This window comes from Mesoplodon densirostris, chromosome 14, assembly GCF_025265405.1.
Source record: "Mesoplodon densirostris isolate mMesDen1 chromosome 14, mMesDen1 primary haplotype, whole genome shotgun sequence".
Lineage (NCBI taxonomy): Eukaryota > Metazoa > Chordata > Mammalia > Artiodactyla > Ziphiidae > Mesoplodon > Mesoplodon densirostris.
The window spans coordinates 77,763,866-77,784,668 of NC_082674.1; the positions used below are offsets into that span (position 1 = coordinate 77,763,866).

The 20,803-nt window shown below is 39.9% G+C and overlaps 1 protein-coding gene across 1 annotated transcript in view; it reads left to right on the forward strand.

Annotated features, from left to right (window-relative positions):
* The window catches only part of MERTK (MER proto-oncogene, tyrosine kinase), a 108,911-nt gene that overhangs the window by 48,642 nt on the left and 39,466 nt on the right, over positions 1–20,803 (forward strand). Inside the window, exons 7-8 of the mRNA XM_060117144.1 lie at positions 5,381–5,564; positions 13,112–13,263. Coding sequence (XP_059973127.1) covers positions 5,381–5,564; positions 13,112–13,263 — 336 coding nt within the window. The remainder of the gene's footprint in view (positions 1–5,380; positions 5,565–13,111; positions 13,264–20,803) is intronic.

Genomic DNA, 20,803 nt, shown 5'->3' on the forward strand with positions numbered 1-20,803 from the left:
GTAGCATCTCAGCCGGTGGCTGCCAGGGAAGCCTGGGGATTACAGGCCTTCCAGAATCATCACCCACTTTTAGCCACTACCTAAAACTGGTATAAAATAGAGCTGTAAGAAATATAAGCTAGCCATCCTAAAATGACACCTTGCCATGAGATAGGCTCTGCTCTGAGTGTTCAGGTCATAAAAAAGGGAAGGGTAGGGCTTCCCTGGTAGCGCAGTGGTTGGGAGTCCGCCTGCCGAGGCAGGGGACACGGGTTCGTGCCCTGGTCCGGGAAGATCCCACATGCCGCGGAGCGGCTGGGCCCGTGAGCCATGGCCGCTGAGCCTGCGCGTCCGGAGCCTGTGCTCCGCCGTGGGAGAGGCCACAGCAGTGAGAGGCCCGCGGACCACAAAAAAAATAAAATAAAAGGGGAGTGCAGCAGTGACATTACCTTTTACTGAGTGCCCACATGGCCCAGGGACTTTGCAGACATTATCTTACTTGGAACCAACACCAGCACTGCAGGGCCCCAGTGCACACAGAGCCTGTGAGTGGCAAAACCGGAATTCAAGCCCAGGAAACTCTGATGCCCAAAGCAATGCTCAGGACCACCTGTTCCTCCGTGTCTCAGGAAGACGTTGCAGATGGGAGCCGGTAGTTGAACACACGTGGATTATCCGCTGAAAACATGAATGCGTTCTGCCTGTACTTGATCATACAGTAAGGTCAGGGATGATTCTTAGTTTTATAAATGTCTGGTCTTATTAGGTAAAAACATATTAACCTGACATGGGCCAGTCATGCCAACTCAGCTGAGAGAAGTGACTTTCATAGAATTTTATGTGTTGACAACTAGATGTTTTTAATACCAAGTGGAACTCGTTTCTCTGCTCTTATTGCCTCCCACCCTTGTGTAACAGCTGTTCCTTCTCAGAAGAGTAAAAACATATCATCCCCAAAATAGCCTCCACCCTCACCCTGCTACCCACAGCCTTGCTTAATCTTGTCCAACATTATTTGCAAACCTCCCAAGTACTGGTAAGTGTTAGGAATTCTCCTTGTGTCTACAAAGTCTCACCAGGGATATCCTTTTTTTTTGAACAGCTTTTTTGAAATATATTTTACATAACATAATATTCACCCATTTAAAGTGTACGATTCAGTGGTTTTTAGTATAGTCAGAGTTCTGCAGTCATCACCATTATGTAATTGGGACTGTATTCATAAGAGATATTGGCCTGTAGTTTTCTTGTGTTAGCTTTTTCTGGTTTTGATATCAGGGTGATACTGGCCTTATAGAAAGAGTTGGGAAGTGTTCCCACTTCTGTTTCTTGGAAGAATTTGAGAAACGTTGATGTGAAATTGTCTTCAATATTTAGTAGAAATCACCAGCAAAGCCATCTGTTCCTAGGCCTTTGTTTGTGGAAAGTTTTTTGAGTAATACCAGCTAATCTTTTTACTTGTTATAGATCTATACAGATTTTCTATTTCTTCGCGAGTCAGTTTTGGTAATTTATGTGTTTCTAGGAATGTGTGCGTTTCTTTTAGGTTATCTGATTTGTTGGTATACAGTTGTTCATAATGTTCCATTAGAAGCTTTTTTTTTCTTTGAGGTTAGAAGTAATGTCCCCTCTTTCATTCCTGATTTTAATAATTTGAGTTGTCTCTTATTTTTCTTGGTCAGTCTGACTAAAGGTTGGTCAGTTTTATTGATTTTTTTGAAGAACCAACTTTTGGTTTCATTAATTTTTTCTATTTTTTAAAATTCTGTTTCATTCATTTCTGCCCTAATCTTTATTTCCTTTCTTCTGTTTACTTTTTTTAGCTTAATTAGCTTAATTTTTTCCCCCTTTTTGTTTCTTATAGTGAAAGTTTAGGTAATTGATTTGAAATTTCTTCTTTTTTAATATAGGCAATTATACTATACATTTCCCTGTAAGCACTGCATTGGCTGTATACCATAAGATTTGGTACTTGGGGGGGTTTTCCATTCATAATCAAGTTTTTGATCATTTTTCTTGTGATTTCTTCTTTGTTCTATTGGTTATTTAGGAGTGTGTCATTTAATTTTCACTTAGTTGTGAATTTCTTAAGTTTTCTTCCTTTGTTGGTTGTGTTTAGAGGATATACTTAGTATGACTTCCATCTTTTTTTTTTTTTCTTTTGGCCATGCTGTGCAGCATGCAGAACTTACCTGACCAGGGATTGAACCCATGCCCCCTGCAGTGGAAGTGTGGAGTCTTAACCACTGGACCACCCTGGAAGTCCTCATCCTTTTAAATTTATTAAGTCTTGTTGTATGGCCTTGCATATGTTCTATCCTGGAGAATGTTCCATGTGCAGTTGAGGAGAAGGTGTATTCAGCTGTGGTTGGGTGGAATGTTTATATGTCTCTTAGGTCTAGGTGGTTTATAGTCCTGTTCACTTATTCTGTTTCCTTGTTAAACTTCTGCCTCATGGTTTTATCTATCATTGAAATTAGGAAATTGAGGTCTCAACTATTTTTTTTTTTTTTTTTGCGGTACGCGGGCCTCTCACTGTTGTGGCTTCTCCCGTTGCGGAGCACAGGCTCCGGACACGCAGGCTCAGCAGCCATGGCTCACAGGCCCAGCTGCTCTGCGGCATGTGGGATCTTCCCAGACCGGGGCACGAACCCGTGTCCCCTGCATCGGCAGGCGGACTCTCAACCACTGCGCCACCAGGGAAGCCCTCAACTATTATTTTTGAATTGTGTATTTCTCCCTTCAGTTCTATCAGTTTTTTTGCTTCATATATTTCAGGACTCTGTTGTTTTGGGAACAACCAGGGCCTGTTTCCCTGTATATGGACATAACTGAACCTACATATGGACACAAATAAAGCATGGACCAGCCCTTTTTTTAAGAAAAAATGGGGTATAGTTTTAGGTGCACAACATAGTGATTCAAAATTTTTAGAGATTTTGCTCCATTTATAGTTATTATAAAATATTGGCTATATTCCCTGTGTGGACCAGCCTTTTTAAAAATTGTTTCCAGTTACTGAACTGTTTGAAGAGTCCAAGAGGACATGAGACTCCTTCCCATAGGAGGGTGTTACCTTCAGGGAGACTGAGGAAGAGTACTGCCCCCACTTGAAGAAGAGTGTGTCTCAGGGTAGACGTGAGGTAGAGGGGAGGTAGAGTAGGGTGGTTGAGTGGTCTGAAAACACCAGGTCACCCCTACAGGTGGAGGATGATCACACAAGCTTCACTTGCACTCCATTTGCCTTGGCTTTGGGTGGCCAGGGCGTGACAGATCATCCTGAGACTGCCAAATTGCAGCCCCTCTTGCCTACCTTGGATCCTGTTGTGCAGGACGTGGTTTTCCTGTCTTTGCCCCACAAGCTAGCTCAGGCTTCCTTCACGCATTATCCTTTCCATCTCTCCTCGGATGACTGGATTTAGCAAATAAGAATCCAGTTACTTTACAAGTTAATTACACTGCTGATTTTGTGTCATACCTATACCCATAATTATTGGTGGTCTATCTGAACTTTAAATATAAACGGGTCCTTTATTTTCTCTGGCAGTCCTAGTGAGGTTGATCAAAACCAGCTCCACAAATTATATATTTTCACATTCTGTGGATTAACAATGTATTCCCATTTCTGAAGGGACCAAGTATCATTTTGTAGCAGATTCCAAGTTTGTTACAGTTTTAAACTCTGACTTGGTAACAAATGAATGTTTTGGATAAGATTCACATCCACCCACTAGCAGGACACACCCTCTCACTTCCCTTGGTCTTGGCATCAGTTCCTTTCTTCACCCATTTTTGGGCTATGGACTCCGTTTCTATTTTTAACTCTCCCACGTATGTCTTGCCGTTTCATGCCCTCCTTTCCCCCAGAACCCACTGAGCACTGTTAGAGAAACCCGTCTTCTTCTAGGAACATGCCCTCCAAGAGTGTCCCTGTGCCTGGAAATGGTCCAGCGCGTTGTTCCGGAAATGGGGCAGGGGTGGGGAGCCAAGGTTTCCTCCACCTTAGTTCCAGCGCTTGGTCACCAGGAAGTAGGTGCAGACTCTCAAGTGAAGAAACAAAGAGTGATTTCTGCCTACAGCCACCACCGAGATAAGCACACAGCTCCTGGTTTCTCCTCTGGTGGCTCCTCAGGCCAACTCGTACCCTCTTGTCACCCCGCAGAGTCTGCGGGTCTGAGTCAGAGGTGAGACTCAGTCCCAGGGCCACCCTCATGGTATCCACTAGGGGATTTGGAATTCCAAAATGTTGATCTGTGTGGCCCCTTGACCTAAATTGCAAACATACATATCCTGAAATAACAGCATTGTGTTTCCACACCCCATAATTGCAAGCCCATTATTATCAGAAATTTATTTTGTGGGTTTAAGATTTTTTTCCCCAAATTGTTTTTGGTGGCTTCTGTTTTGTCCAATACTATTTTTGTCTTTCTGATGTTATATGTACAACATATTTTAGAAGTTGTGAAAAACATACAGTGAGAGAAAACTCTGCATGATCCCCGTTCCCAGATAAGAGGTTTCCTTAAGGGAAAAGCTGGAAGTTTAGCCTGGGACTGAATTTTGCTGGGAATCCCTCTCTCTTGCCTGTGCATACAGAAGACATCTGGAGAGGGATGTGGAGAGACTGGTGGAGTTTATGGAGAGAAAGTTGAGGTACAAGGACTCAGGGGAAAGAGCTGATGGGTTTTTTAAAGATTTGGAGAAAAGCTTGTTGGGTGAGGTGCAAATGACCCTTTCCTATATCTCCCCACCAAAAAATGCCATAAAATCTACACTCTCTGTGTTTGCTTTTGGAGTTGAATCTATATGGGAGTGGGAACTGGGGGGTAAGAATAAAGGACATGCTAAAATTAGCCTCAGGGCAAGAGCAGAATTCCTCAGGAGACATAATGAAAAGAAATACAGATTTAAAAAAAAAAATTAAGTATCTCGTCTTCTAAAGTAGGATTTGGGAAATATCTTCTCTAAAGGGTCAGACAGTAAATATTTCAGGGTTTGCCCCACATACGATGTCCCTTGTCTTTATTGCATATTCTGTGAAACAGCTGAAAAAAATGATCAAGAAGGGAAGTGATTCTGAGGAAAAGCTACTTTTATTATAAGTTATATTATAATGTAGAATAATTATAATGTTATGATGACGATTATTTGCTCTGTTACCTGCCGGAGTGAGAACACTTATTTTAGGCATTTTCCATCAGGTCCTCAATTGTTGCACAAGTGAGTAGCATGAGTAATACACAGTGATCCTGGTGGGAAATTTAAGGTGTGCCCCGAAAGGAAGCAGGTACTTCCCCTCAGTGTAGAGGAAGGGCCATGTACACTGAATGCATGAATGCCCCAAGTCTGACATTCCTACCCCCTTACTAACGCCTGGTCCACAATTTTACTCTTCATTTAGGTCGAGGAAGTTGAGCCACTGAGTCATGGCTCAGTCATGATTTTTAACACCTCTGCTTCACCACATCTGTATCAAATCGAACAGCTGCAGGCTCTGGCGAATTATAGCATTGGTGTGTCCTGCATGAATGAAGTTGGCTGGTCTGCAGTGAGCCCTTGGATTCTGGCCAGCACAACCGAAAGAGGTAATTCCTGGGGTTCAGAATGCATATTGTGCCTGATGGCATGTGATGAAACAAATCCTTCCCAGTGGCCTGATTCAGAGTTTAACTTTTTCTTTGTGTGGCCTTTGTCTCTGGAGGATAATTTTATGGAGGTGACCAATGAAAATGGGAAAGATGTTTCCTTCTATAATTGAAAAGGGTTTAGTGACGAACCTTATACTTACTATGTATAGGGAATATTTTCTTTTACATAGGAAGATATTAATAGTAGTCCACTCTTTTTTTTTTTTTTTTTTTTGGCGGTACGCGGGCCTCTCACTGTCGTGGCCTCTCCCGTCGCAGAGCACAGGCTCCGGACGCGCAGGCTCAGCGGCCATGGCTCACGGGCCCAGCCGCTCCGCGGCATGTGGGATCTTCCCGGACCGGGGCACGAACCCGCATCCCCTGCATCAGCAGGCGGACTCCCAACCACTGCGCCACCAGGGAAGCCCAGTAGCACACTCTTTATAGCATATATTATTTTAATTAAAATATAAATATATGAAAGTTATTACTCATAGCATCAAACTTAAGAAAACTAATAGGGCTTCCCTGGTGGCGCAGTGGTTGAGAGTCTGCCTGCCGATGCAGGGGACGCGGGTTTGTGCCCCGGGCCGGGAAGATCCCACGTGCCGCGGAGCGGCTGGGCCCGTGAGCCATGGCCGCTGAGCCTGCGCGTCCGGAGCCTGAGCTCCGCGACGGGAGAGGCCACAGCAGTGGGAGGCCCGCGTACCGCAAGGAAAAAAAAAAAGAAAACTAATAAATGTGAAAGTGGCTAATGTTCAATAAGCACCTACTACATGGCAGAGACCATCTCAGGTACTTCACATGCATTATTTCATTAGCTCCTCATAGCAATCATATGAAGCAGATACTATTGTCTGGACATTATTTTCTTATAGCAAATTTTATTTACATCTGTAAACTTTCATTTCTGTGTGCTGCTTTTGATTTCCAAGAGTTTGTATTTTTTCTATGAATATTGGAGTGAATATTGTAGTTATGTTAGATTTGAATTGTCCAGTTTCCCTTATTTCCCTATTTAGAGCTCTGGATTACTCAGAACCTCTTTCCTGCCCTTAACTCCAGCCTTACATAATCAGTGCTCCAATTTTAATACAGACGGTGGGACAGGTCTAGGTCATAAATTGTTAGGGCTGAATCCTTGCACAAATGAAACTAGTGCCAAGATTGTAAAATATCTTAAATGAGGAAGAAAAACCTCTGAGAACAATTTTTATATGGTGTTTCATTTTCATTCAGTTCAAAAAACTTTCTGGTTTCTGTTTTGATTTCTTCCTTAACCCATTAGTTATTTAGGTGTCTAATGTCGTCTCCAAATATTTGTATTAGTGATTTCTAATTTCATTCTGTTGGGGCCAAAGAACATAATTCATATCACTTGAATCCTTTGAAATGTATCAAGACTCAGTTTTACAGCCCAGAACATGGTCTATCTTGATAAATGTTCCATGTGTACTTGAGAATGTGTATTCTGCTCTTATTAGATGGAGTGTTCTATAAATGTCAACTTGGTCAAGTTAGTTGACAGTGTTTATCAAATTGTATTCTTATTGATTTTATGCCTCCTTTTTCTATCAGTTATTTATCCGGATGCATTGAAACCTGTAGTTATAACTGTGAACTTATCTATTTCTATTTGTAGTTCTAGCAGTTCACATATTTTGAAGTTCTGTTATTTTGTGCATCACTGTGTAATATTACTATGCTCTCCTAATAAATTGGCCACTTTATCATTATGAAATTATTTTCTTTATCTTTGGTAATATATTCTGTGAAATCTATTTTATCGATATTAATATAGCCATTTTACTCTTTCTTTTGATTACATGGTGTATCTTTTATTCATACTTAATTTTAACTTACTTGTATCTCTATATTCAGTGGGTATTTCATGTAGGCAGTACTTTACTTCGCAATCCTTGCCTTTAAATTAGGGTATTTAATCCATTAAAGTGTAATGATATCATTCATATGGGTAGATTTACATCTGTCTTCTATTTGTTCTGTCTGTAATTTGTTCCCCTTCTTTTGGGTTAATTGAATGTTTTTATTCCATTTTATCTCCTTTTTGACTTACTAGCCATAACTCTTTTTTTCTGTTCTTTGAAGGGTTGCTTTAGGGTTTATAGTATACAGGTTTAACTTATTACTATATACCTTCAAGTGATGTTATACCACTTCAGGTATAGTATAGGAACCTTAACATAGTATACGTTCGTTTTTCTTCTCCAGATATTTATGCTACCGTTGTCACTCATTTTACTTTTACATATGTTATAAGCCCACACTAGATTGTTCTTATTTTTGTTCAAAGAGTCATAATTTTTGAGAGTGATTTATATAATTATAAAAAACCTATATTTACCCAGTTGGTATTTACCCAAATGGTAGTTACCATTGCTAATGTTATTCATTTTTTTGGTGTAAATCTGTACATATTTCCATGTGGTATTATTTTCCTTCTTCCTAAAGGATTCTTCATTACTTCTTGTAGTATGAATCTTGGTGAGAAATTCAGCTTCTGTATGTCTGAAAGAAATCTTTATTTTACCTTTGAGGGGTTTCTTTGGCCTTCATGTGGTAAGATACTTTTATTAGGTATAGAGTTCTAGGTTACTCCACTGTCTTCTTGCTTGCATTGTTTCTGATAACAGATCTGTGGTAATTCTTAATTTATTCCTCTGTGTATAATGTGTCTTATGTCTCCGGTTTTCCTTTTGTATTTGATTTTGAGCAATTTAATGATGATGTGCCTTGGTGTAATTTTCTTTATATCCCTTGGGCTTGGGGTTCACTGAACTTCTGAGGTCTGCGTGTCTATAGTTTGCATCACATTTGGAAAATGTTGGCCATTGCTTCTTCAAATATTTTTTTCTGTTCCCACCTCTCCGCTCCTTTGAGGACTCCAGTTACCCATGTATCATATCTCTTGAAGTTATCACTGATGCTATTACTTTTTTCCCTGCTTTTCTCCTTGTGTTTTATTTTGGGTAGTTTCTATTACTGTGTCTTCAAATTCACTAATCATTTCTTGTGCAGTATCTAATCTGCCATTAATTCTATCTAGTGTATATTTCAACTCTCACATTGTAATTTTGTCTTTTTTTGTATCTTTCCTGTCTCTACTTAACTTTTAGACCATATGGAATAAGTTATAATAACTGTTCTAATGTCCTTGTCTGCTAATTCTAACATCAGTCTTATTTCTGGAGTGATTTTGATTGATTCATTTATATTCCTATTGTGGAGAGTACTTTCCAATTTTTCTACATGTCTGGTAATCTTTGGTTGGATTCCTGACATTGTGAATTTTACTTTCTTGAGTGCTAGATATTTTTGTATTCTTATAAATATTGAGCTTTGTTTGGGGTCACAGTTAAGCTAATGGGAAAAGACTGATCCTTTTGGACATTGCTTTTAGTATTTGTTAGGCTGGACCAGAGCAGTGCTTCATCTAGGGTCAACTATTACCCACTATTGAGACAAAACCGTTATGTGTACTCTACCCAGTGCTCCTTGAATCATTAGATTTTCCAGGCTGATTGATGGGAACAGGCACTATTCCTGACCCTGAGTGACGCCCAGCCACTCTTATCTTTAATTTTTTCACGTGGTTCTTTTCCTGTCTTCCTCCAGAGTCCTCCTAGTGACTCCTTTGCCATCTCCTGGGCGTTTGTCTTTCTTGGTTTACTGTCTCTCATTCTCATGGAGCACATTCTCAGTTAGCTCTAGAGAGAATATATATATAAATAAAAACTATGGGACCTTGCATGTCTGTTTGTCATACTGGATTGGTAATTTTTCCTAATAGAGAATTTTAGGTTGGAAATGATTTTCCCTCAAAATTTTAAAAGTATTTCTGCATTGGTTTTTAGCTTCATGTGTCATTATAGAGAATTTTGATAACTTGAGTTTTCTAGGTGAACTGTTTTTTAGTTTTAATATTTTTTTAATATCTTTTCTCTTTAATCATGGTGCTGTCATGAGCTGTGATGTGGGATTTGTTTCATTCATCATCATAGGCATTCCATCTAGGAATGCAAATGCTTTGGTTTTGAGACTTTTTCTTATACATTTTTTCCTTTAAAAATGTTCTTCTATTTTTCTTTCCAGCTAACTGTATTAGACATTTGTTGAAACTCTTTAATTGCTTCCTCCATTTTTTTTTTTACCTCAAATTGGCCTCCTTTTAAAAATTTTTATTCTACTTTTCTTCTGGAGATTTACTTGATTTATCTTCTAATTCTTCTGTTGAATACTTCATTGACATTGGCAATGCAGTATATAAGAATAATTTTATTTTTCATTGACAGTTTTTTCCAGTTCTCAATTATGAGAGCCTTTTCTTGTCTTCGGGTATGTTAATGATTGGTGTTGTTTGTTTGTGTTTTAGTTTTCTCTAGTTCCCTACATTGTCTCTGCCTCCTCTGCGTGCTCTGTCCGGTGTTTTGTTCTGGTCCCTGACATTCATGAAGAAGGCCTCCCCAGCCTCTTCTCATCTTCCACTGTCTCTCCTATTGAAGAGTGAAGAACCAGCGATTGATGGGAAGCTCTGTGAGTGTGGGTGGGGCTTGTAGGCTTCACCGTCAGGTGATTGGGCAGCGACCTAAGTGTTTTAGTTTGGATACCCCCAAGTGTCAATACTGGCTTTCTTTCCCCTGGAGCCACTTACTTCCTCTAGAAATGAGTCTCCTGTTTGCTGCCTCAGGGATATGAACACAGCTGCTGATGCACTAAGATCAGGTGGGGAGGAGCCAGAGGTGGAGTCCCCCTCAGTCAGTGTATGAACTTCCACTTATTTCCCTAGTTGTCGGCCCCTCATCGTGCCTCCATTCTACTGGTGCCCCAAGTCCAGTAGCTTTTCAGTTCAGAGAAGAAAGCATCCTGTCTCCTGTGGGACTTTGAGGGATACCTGCCAGCTGTGTGTGGGAATAGGTTAGAAGGATCTCGAGGGCTACTTCCTGATCAGACTTTCAATCTTCCAGTTTTAGTCCCCACTCTGGTCCCTTGGCCCTCTGCTTCTGAGCCTCTCTGTGGTTCTTTGGGGAGAATCAGTTTACTGTGTTAATTACACCTTCTTACTCTGCTTTTCAGCTTTCCTATGTATGTTGGCATTTCTCTTCCACTGTTGACTCCTCTGTACCCTGTGAGTTTATACTGTTTCAGATTTCTTATTGTCATCATAGAGGGGTTTTAGGAGGGAGTAGACATAAAGACATGTTGGGTCAGCCATGTTTCCCTGTAAATTCTACTGTGTGACTCGTTTTATAGGTACAGCTTTAGCTATATATTTCCTAAGCTGAAATTTGCTCTAACTTCATTATTACTGCTCCTGGAATCAGCAGAGACAAAGAGGTTATAGTGCCCTTTTGTTTCCCTTTCAGATATATCAGAAATATACAATTTAATCTCCCCTAAATACAAACACAACAACAGTTTGGTGTATATTATTGCATATTTACTCTTCCTATGTGTAAAATACTTATTTTTTAATTTCTAAAATGGATCATTGATACGTACTTTTTGGCAGTTTTATTCACCCCCCCCACCATTAGATATTCTTTCATATCAATTTACATGGTCTTGCAGATTCTTTTCAGTGTGGGGTAGTGAGTATTCCATTGGAAAATTATCAGAATTTATTATATCGTAATTACTGACTGAACATTACATTTATTCCTTTCTGTCACTATTATGCTTCAATGAATATAACACTACCTACAGGAGAATTTTTCTAGATTAAATTCATGGAAGGAAAATATTGGTCAAGAGGCATATTTTTTTCAGTTTTAATAGCTACAGTCAAGTTCTTCCCTCTCAAAAAAATGTAGTTGTGATCTTGACTTGTTTCCCAAATTATTTTGTACACTTTACCCATATACATACTTTTTCTAAAAGTGCGTTAACTTTTATTATCCTTGTATATAGACATTTTGACATAAAGTGGTTATGTGGCTTGTGTAGAATTTACTATAAACCAGAGAGTGAAAACCAGTGCTAAATTCTACAGTTTGTCACCTAACCCAGCAAATAGTATTTGACCCTCTGATCTTCATTCATGAGGTGTCTTACACACACACACACACACACACACATGCACACATACACATACATATTTAAATTTATTCACTGATTAGCTCTGTTCAGATCATTAGTAACCTGGCTCTGGACTTTAAAACATGGCTTCCTTCTGAGATCAGCAGTGTTCCCTGCCTTGTACAGCTCAAATGACATAGAACTGATCCCCAGCTGGCCTTCTTGACCTATTGCTGCACAGGTGTCTACTGGAGAATCCTCTTGGAGTTGTGTGTGTTTTGCTTCCCCAAGAGGAGTCCGTGAGCTCTACCTACCTCCTTCCCTCTCTTCCACTTCTTGTTGTTTTAGTTTGGAAAGGGCTTACTTTTTAAAAAAAACTTTTATTGAAGTAGAGTTGATTTACAATGTTGTGTTAGTTCCAGGTGTACAGCAAAGTGATTCAGTTATATATTCTTCTTCAGATTCTTTTCCATTATAGTTTATTACAAGATATTGAATATAGTTCCCTTGTGCTATACAGTAGGTCCTTGTTGTTTATCTATATTACATATAGTAGGTTGTATCTGTTAATCCCAAACTCTTAATTTATCCCTCCCCGCTCCTTTCCCCTTTGGTAACCATATGTCTGTTTTCTGTCTGTGAGTCGGTTTCTGTTTTATAAATAAGTTCATTTGTATCATTTTTTAAGATTCCACGTATAAGTGATATCATATTATATTTGTCTTTCTCTGTCTGACTTCACTTAGTATGATCATCTCTAGGTCCATAGCGCTTACTTTGTGTGTGTGTGTGTGTGTGTGTGTGTGTGTGTGTGTGTGTGTGTGTGGCCTTTTTAAGAGAATTTTATTTGAGTGGTTCTTACAAAGATTGTTGCACTATGAAAGTCATTTGTTTGATAGAAATATCAAGCTGTCTTGTCAAACACACTAAAGTAACCCAAAAATATATTTCAGAGCTCACAGAGCCTAAAAAGAGCAAAGATTATACGCAACAAGACAAAACCTATTTCTGCATTTCCTATTTCTTGCTCGGACTGCTTTGCTTACCAGCCTGACCCTAAACATCTTGAGGAAATGCAGGGATCATTTTGTTTGGAATCTTAGACACAAAGCTTACTTTGTTAAACTCATGATATCTTAATGGTCCTCGATTGAAAAGAAGGTGAAAGTCCACTATTTTTTTTTTAAATGTGACATCGAAGAGATTTTATCATGAAGGAAGCGTTGGAAAATGAGAAGAACTAACATTTTCTGAGTGCCTACAATGAACTAGACACTGTGCTAAGCACTTACATATAATATCTTAATAAATCTTCATAGAAAGGTATGAAAGTCCACTATTATTTCAGTCTCATTTGAGTGCTTTTCATAGAAAATTAAAACACCAAATGTACAGAAACCAAGAAGAGAATGACCCTCTATGTGCCTTTCTTCATACTTCCTCATCCTTCTCTCCTTTCTCTTTTGTAGCCCCGTCAGTAGCGCCTCTGAATGTCACTATGTTTCTGAATGAGTCTAGCAACAAGGTGGATGTCAAATGGATCAAGCCTCCAATTAAGCGGCAGGATGGGGAACTGGTGGGCTACCGGATCTCTCACGTGTGGCAGAATGCAGAGACGTCTGTAAGTCTGAACTTCAACAGAGTGCACTTGTCTTCTTGGATTTGCTGATTTAATACTGCTTTAGGAGCTTTCCTTTTGTCGTGAAAAGGCCTGATATTATTGGGTTAGGCAAGGCACCTTTCAGTGGGAGATAAACAATGTAGTAAAAATTAGAAGTGCCTGAAAAGTTACAAAATTCCAAGAAATCTTTGGGGCTTTCCTCACTCACTCGTCATCCATTCATTTATTTCATTAGTCAATGTGAATAGAGCTCATCCTCTGTTGTCCTCTGATTCTTGCCTTCAGGAAACTTAGGCTCTTTGAGGAAGGCAGTGTGAACTACTGAGAGGGGTTACTGGGCTTAGCAGTCCTGCAATTCATAACCTCTTGGAAATTCCAGAAGATGATTGTCAGGGAAGACCCCCAGCCTCATAGTGGATGGCAACAGAAACTAGACCCCGAAGGAGAGGGTCGAGCAGGCCAGCAGGTGGATTGGCACAGCCCTGTAGGACGTACTGTATAGCACAGCTTTGTTAGATGTGACTCCAGTCAAGCCCAGGGCCATCTGATTTTGGTTGCCGAGAGGTCTAAAGATGATGGGAACATCGGACCCAAGACAGAAGTGGTGAGGGGGACAGCTGACTGTGGTTAGGTGGGCAGCTCCCAGACAGGCCCCTTTCCCACTTGAGAAAGGAAGAGGGTTGAAGTGACACTGACTTTTCATGACACAGAGGATCTGTAGAAGAGCAGACGCGCTGGCTCTATCCTCAACGACTGTCTCTTCTTTACCGCCATTGCGGAAAGCATGCTTCTTTTGTGTTGTCACAGTCCTCATGGATCTAACCCTGGTGATAGGTCAGACTTCAGCATCCTCATGGCATCTGTAGGGAGAATCTCAGGAAAGTTACAATTTCTTGGCACGAGAGAGGAAAGGGGTGAACAGCTGCACTGACCCATGATGTCCAGGCTTTGTGTTGGTCACTTTTAACCTCGTATCACCCAGCTTTTACCAAAACTGCTGTCTTCCAAAAGAACAATTTGAATTTTTTTTTCTTTTCCTGCCTCAGTTTACCTATCAGGAAGCAGACTGTCGGAAGCAGTAGTGATGGAAAAGGAAGAGAGCTTAGAAATCCATGGTTTGTTCTGCCTCATAGTAGATGATAAAAGGATGCTATTTGTACCAGTCAAAACCCTGCTTAAGAGAGTTGCAGCTATGAGATAAGAAGTCTCTCACCTCCTGGTCTTTTGTCTCAGAGCATTTGTGCAAGGGGCCTTTGATCACATTTGCACACTGTCGAGTCAGGGGAATCAAAGGCCTCTGTTAGAGGATGGCGCCTGCTTACAATACTACATTCTTAGTAGAGATACATAAGGGTCCAGTGATTGCTTTCTGATTCAGTAGGAACTTTGGTTGGCGGAAGATAGTGATTCTCAGCAGACACTTGAGTGATGTAGGAACAAACCAGTTTCTTTAAAGAGCTGCAGGTTATCCTTTCTCCTTCTCCCCTGGTGTGGGTGAAAGATACTTCTTCAGGGGGGACCCCTGCAGCAGAGGCGTGCTGAAGGACAGGAGTGATGAAAGCCTTACTTACAAAGGACATGACGTGGCCAAGGAGCGTAACACACAAGTGCCATTAACACCCAGCCTTGCATTCCCTCTGCCCGTTGTTCAGAATGCTCCCCTCTGTAGTGAGGACAATACCGCCACAGTTAGGGCTGTGACCTCTCCAGTCATCACCTCCTTGGAGACGCTAGCTCATCCCAGCAGGAAGGTCATTGGCATTGTACTCATGTGTCCTCTGTGCATCACGACAGTCTCGTGACAACAGAAGACTTAGTGGCTCACTTTACTTTGGGTAACATTCTCTGAGGCAGCTAAGCTCCCAGCTCACCAACTGCAGCTGGAGACAAATAAGAACACTTGGAGAGAAGCTCAGCCCGGGAGGGGCCTAAAACCCCCTTCCCAAGTGAAGCTTGAAATGACCTCTGTACCCAGCACTTCGGTTCCCTAAACTCCCTTCTTTGCCGAAGGGCAAGAGTTAGACACAACTTCCTCTCGAAATCGTCCTTTCATTTTCATTTTAAAACTGTTACTAGGGACTTCCCTGGTGGTCCAGCAGTGCAGACTCAGCGCTCCCAATGCAGGGGGCCTGGGTTTGATCCCTGGTCAGGGAACTAGATCCCGCACACAGCAACTAAGACCCAGTGCAGCCAAATAAATAAAAATAAAATAAATGTTTTTTAAAAAGAAAGAAAACTGTTACTAAGACTACATCTTCTTTATGTAAGGTGATGAAATTGGATATTTTTGGAAGATATTCTTATTTATTACTCTAATAAGGGAAGGTTTTTTTGTATGGAATTTCAGAATATTCTTGAAGTCGTCTTTGGGTGGGTTATTACAGTTTGCTGGAAATTTAGTGTTCAAAATTTGTACCTTCAGTATCCTACAACTATTGTGTCACTTTCAGACTAAGAAACTCCTGGTATTTACTGTACGGACATTTACTGTATCTTGATGAAGTCATCAGTGTTTTTGCTCTCTTTTTCTTGCTATCCCTTGCCTTCCAAATCAAAGCTTAAAATACAAAGGTCAGGATCCAGTAAAATCTGTTCTCCTTGAAATTGGAGCTGTGCCTTGCTCATCTTTGTACCACCTGAACACAGGACGTTAAACTTGCTTTGTAGGCATTTATAGCACTATGAACTTGATGTATGGACCTGACCGACATCTAAACCAGCAGAAGAATTTCTCTCTCTGAATGGTACAGTCTTTTGATGAGTGTGGACTGGTATTTCTTGTCCCATTCCCATAAAGTGTCAGTAGACCTGTGAGAATTCAGTAAGCAGATAAGTTTATAAAATACTGCGTATTATACCCCCTTCTGGAAGACTCACAGTGTATACTGGCAAGTTCAAGGTTCTCCAGTGTTCTGCAATAAATAAATCTGTTTACCTTTGACCGAGATTTGCCCGAACCTTAGACAGAGACTCATTTTTATACGTGTCATTCTTGTAGAGCTCATTGTTTTGGGATTGGGGCTCTAATGCTGGTTTAACTGTGTTTGGAAAGGGTGGAGATCTTTGATCAGAAGGAAGTTTCATAGCTGATGATGATGGGCCAAGAGACATGACATGTAGAACCAGTTTCTTTAAAGACACAGGGAAGCCACAGTGCACTCAAGGCTTCCTTCCTTGGGCCCAGACCCCTGCCTGCTAGCAAGCTGCATGCCTGGAAGGTAGATGTGCCCACTGCCTCTTCCCTTTCCTCATTTTCACTGTCACAGGAGGGCAGAGCATGCGAGCTAGTGTCATTTTAAGGTAAAAAGAGCAGGTGAGGTTCTTGTGAGACAGGCCAGACAGGGGTCTGAAACATTTCTGAAACCCAAGGATCCATCAAGGATGGTACCTTTTGCCTGGAAGAGAAAGCTACAGTGAAGAGCAACTCCATGAATGGGTCAAATAAAATTCTTGGTTTGGGAACTAGACAGCCTTGATTATTTTCTCTAGTGCACCAAGACTTGAAAGATACTACTTGGTCAGTTCTATCCTAGAGCCTTACAGTTATGGGGAAACAAGATCAAAATACAGCACCTTACAGGTGCTATAGGAATGTAGGAATAATAATAACCATCATCAGCTACTTACAGTGTTGATTACTTACAGACCCTGTGCCAAGCGTTTTACATAAAAGGCCTCGTTTAACCCTTACAAAAACGCTGTGAGAAAGATACTATTTTCTCAATTTTCATTTGAGGAAACTGAAACTCAGAAACATTGAGTAACCTACCCAGAGTCACACAGCTTAGAATTGCAGCACTGAAATAAGAACCCAGGTCTGACTGACTCCAAAGCCAATGCTTTTCAGAACCCCACTACTCTTCTTCAGATGCCCTTGGCTTTCTTCACAGTACAGTGTCTCTTGTTCAAATTCCACAGCACGGCCTCTTAGCAGAAAGAAGTGAAAACAGGACAGGTTTCAAGAGTAAGATGTGAGGGTTTTACACTGATGATTGTGCATTTGAAGCCCTTTTGAACAAGTTTGTTGTCGCATTGGGTAGCTCTTTCCCTATTGAAGGTTACTTTTCTTTTAGGTAATAAAATGGGCCATATTCTTCTTCTTCTTTTTTTTTTTTTAGCCTAAGTAATTTGATTTATTTATTTATTTTTGGATTTTATTTTATTTTTTTAATACAGCAGATTCTTATTAAGTATCTATTTTATACATATTAGTGTAAATGTCAATCCCAATCTCCCAATTCATCACACCACCAGCACCACCCCCGCTTTCCCCCCCTCGGTGTCCATACGTTTGTTCTCTACATCTGCGTCTCTATTTCTGCCCTGCAAACCGGTACATCTGTACCATTTTTCTTGATTCCACATATATGTGTTAATATACGATATTTGTTTTTCTCTTTCTGACTTACTTCACTCTGTATGACACTCTCTAGGTCCAACCACATCTCTACAGTGGACCCAATTTCGTTCCTTTTTATGGCTGAGTAATATTCCATTGTATATATGTACCACATCTTCTTTATCCATTCGTCTGTCGATGGTCATTTAGGTTGCTTCCATGACCTGGCTATTGTAAATAGTGCTGCAGTGAACATTGGGGTGCATGTGTCTTTTTGAATTATGGTTGTCTCTGGGTATATGCCCAGTAGGGGAATTGCTGGGTCATATGGTAATTCTATTTTTAGTTTTTTAAGGAACCTCCATACTGTTCTCCATAGTGGCTGTATCAATTTACATTCCCACCAACAGTGCAAGAGGTCACTTTTAACCTCACACCCTTTCCTCCACACCCTCTCCAGCATTTACTCTTTGTAGATTTTCTGAAGATGCCCATTCCAAGCAGTGTGAGGTGATACCTCATTGTAGTTTTGATTTGCATTTCTCTAATAATTAGTGATGTTGAGCAGCTTTTCATGTGCCTCTTGGCCATCTGTATGTCTTCTTTGGAGAAATGTCTATTTAGCTCTTCTGCGCATTTTTAGATTGGGTTGTTTCTTTTTTTAACATTGAGCTGCATGAGCTGTTATATTTTGGAGATTAATCCTTTGTCCCTTGATTCGTTTGCAAATATTTTCTCCCATTCTGAGGGTTATCTTTTCGTCTTGTTTATAGTTTCCTTTGCTGTGCAACAGCTTTTAAGTTTCATTAGGTCCCATTTGTTTATTTTTGTTTTTATTTCCATTACTCTGGGAGGTGGGTCAAAAGAGATCTTGCTGTGACTTATGTCAAAGAGTGATCTTCCTATGTTTTCCTCTAAGAGTTTTGTAGTGTCCGGTCTTACATTTAGGTCTTTAATCTACTTTGAGTTTTTTTGTGTGTATGGTGTTAGGGAGTGTTCTAATTTCATTCTTTTACATGTAGCTGTCCAGTTTTCCCAGCATCACTTATTGAAGAGACTGTCTTTTCTCCATTGTGTATTCTTGCCTCCTTTGTCATAGATTAGTTGACCAGAGGTGTGTGGATTTATCTCTGGGCTTTTTATCCTGTTCCATTGATCTATATTTATGTTTTTGTGCCAGTACCATAGTGTCTTGATTACTATAGCTTTGTAGTATAGTCTGCAGTCAGGGAGTCTGATTACTCCAGCTCTGTTTTTTTCTCTCAAGATCGCTTTGGCTATTTGGGGTCTTTTGTGTCTCCATACAAATTTTAAGATCTTTTGTTCTAGTTCTGTAAAAAATGCCATTGGTAATTTAATAGGGATTGCATTGAATCTGTAGATTGCTTTGGGTAGTATAGTCATCTTCACAATATTGATTCTTCCAATCCAAGAACATGGTATATCTCTCCATCTGTTTGTGTCATCTCTGATTTCTTTCATCAGTGTCTTATAGTTTCCTGAGTACAGGTCTTTTACCTCCTTAGGTAGGTTTATTCCTAGGTATTTTATTCTTTTTGTTGCAATGGTGAAGGAGATTGTTTCCTTAATTTCTCTTTCTGATCTTTTGTTGTTAGTGTAGAGGAATGCAAGAGAATTCTGTGCATTAATTTTGTATCCTGCAACTTTACCTAATTCATTCATTAGCTCTAGTAGTTTTCTGGTGGCATCTTTAGGATCATCTATGTATAGTATCGTGTCATCTGCAAACAGTGACAGGTTTACTCCTTCTTTTCCAATTTGTATTCCTTTTATTTCTTTTTCTTCTGTGATTGCCATGGCTAGGACTTCCAAAACTATATTGAACAATAGTGGCGAGAGTGGACATCCTTGTCTTGATCTTAGAGGAAATGCTTTCAGTTTTTCACCATTGAGAATGATGTTTGCTGTGGGTTTGTTGTATATGGCCTTTATTATGTTGAGGTAGGTTCCCTTGATGCCCACTTTCTGGAGAGTTTTTATCATAAATGGGTATTGAATTTTGTCAAAAGCTTTTTCTGCATCTGTTGAGATGATCATACGGTTTTTATTCTTCAATTTGTTAGTATGGTTTATCACATTGATTGCTTTGTGTATATTGAAGAATCCTTGAATCCCTAGGATAAATCCCACTTGATCATGGTGTATGATCCTTTTAATGTGTTGTTGGATTCTGTTTGCTAGTATTTGGTTGAGGATTTTTGCGTCTATATTCATCAGTGTTATTGGTCTGTAATTTTCTTTTTTTTTGTGGTATCTTTGTCTGCTTTTGGTATCAGGGTGATGGTGGCCTTGTAGAATGAGTTTGGGAGTGTTCCTTCCTCTGAAACTTTTTGGAAGAGCTTGAGAAGAATGTGTGTTAGCTCTTCTCTGAATGTTTGGTAGAATTTACCTGTGAAGCCATCTGGTCCTGGACTTTTGTTTGTTGGGAGATTTTTAATCACAGTTTCAATTTAATTACTTGTGATTGGTCTGTTCATATGTTCTATTTCTTCCTGGTTCAGTCTTGGAAAGTTATACCTTTCTAAGAATTTGTCCATTTCTTCCAGGTTGTCCATTTTATTGGCAGAGTGTTGCTTGTAGTAGTCTTTTAGGATGCTTTGTATTTCTGCGGTGTCTGTTGTAACTTCTCCTTTTTCATTTCTAATTTTATTGACTTGAGTCTTCTCCCTCTTTTTCGTGATGAGTCTGGCAAAAGGTTTTTCAATTTTGTTTATCTCCTCAAAGAATCAGCTTTTAGTTTTATTGATCTTTGCTATTGTTTTCTTTGTTTCTATTTCATTTATTTCTCCTCTGATCTTTATGATTTCTTACCTTCTACTAACTTTGGGTTTTGTTTGTTCTTCTTCCTCTAATTCCTTTAGGTGTAAGGTTAGATTGTTTATTTGAGATTTTTCTTGTTTCTTGAGGTAGGCTTGTATTGCTATAAACTTCCCTGTTAGAACTGCTTTTGCTGCATCCCATAGGTTTTGGATCATCGTGGTCATTTCTTGATTTCTTCAGTGATCTCTTGGTTAGTTAGTAACATATTGTTTAGCCTCCATGTGTTTGTTTTTTACATTTTTTTCCCCTGTAATTGATTTCTAATCTCATAGCATTGTGGTCAGAAAAGATGCTTGATGTGATTTCAATTTTCTTACATTTACCTAGGCTTGATTTGTGGCCCAGGGTGTGATCTATCCT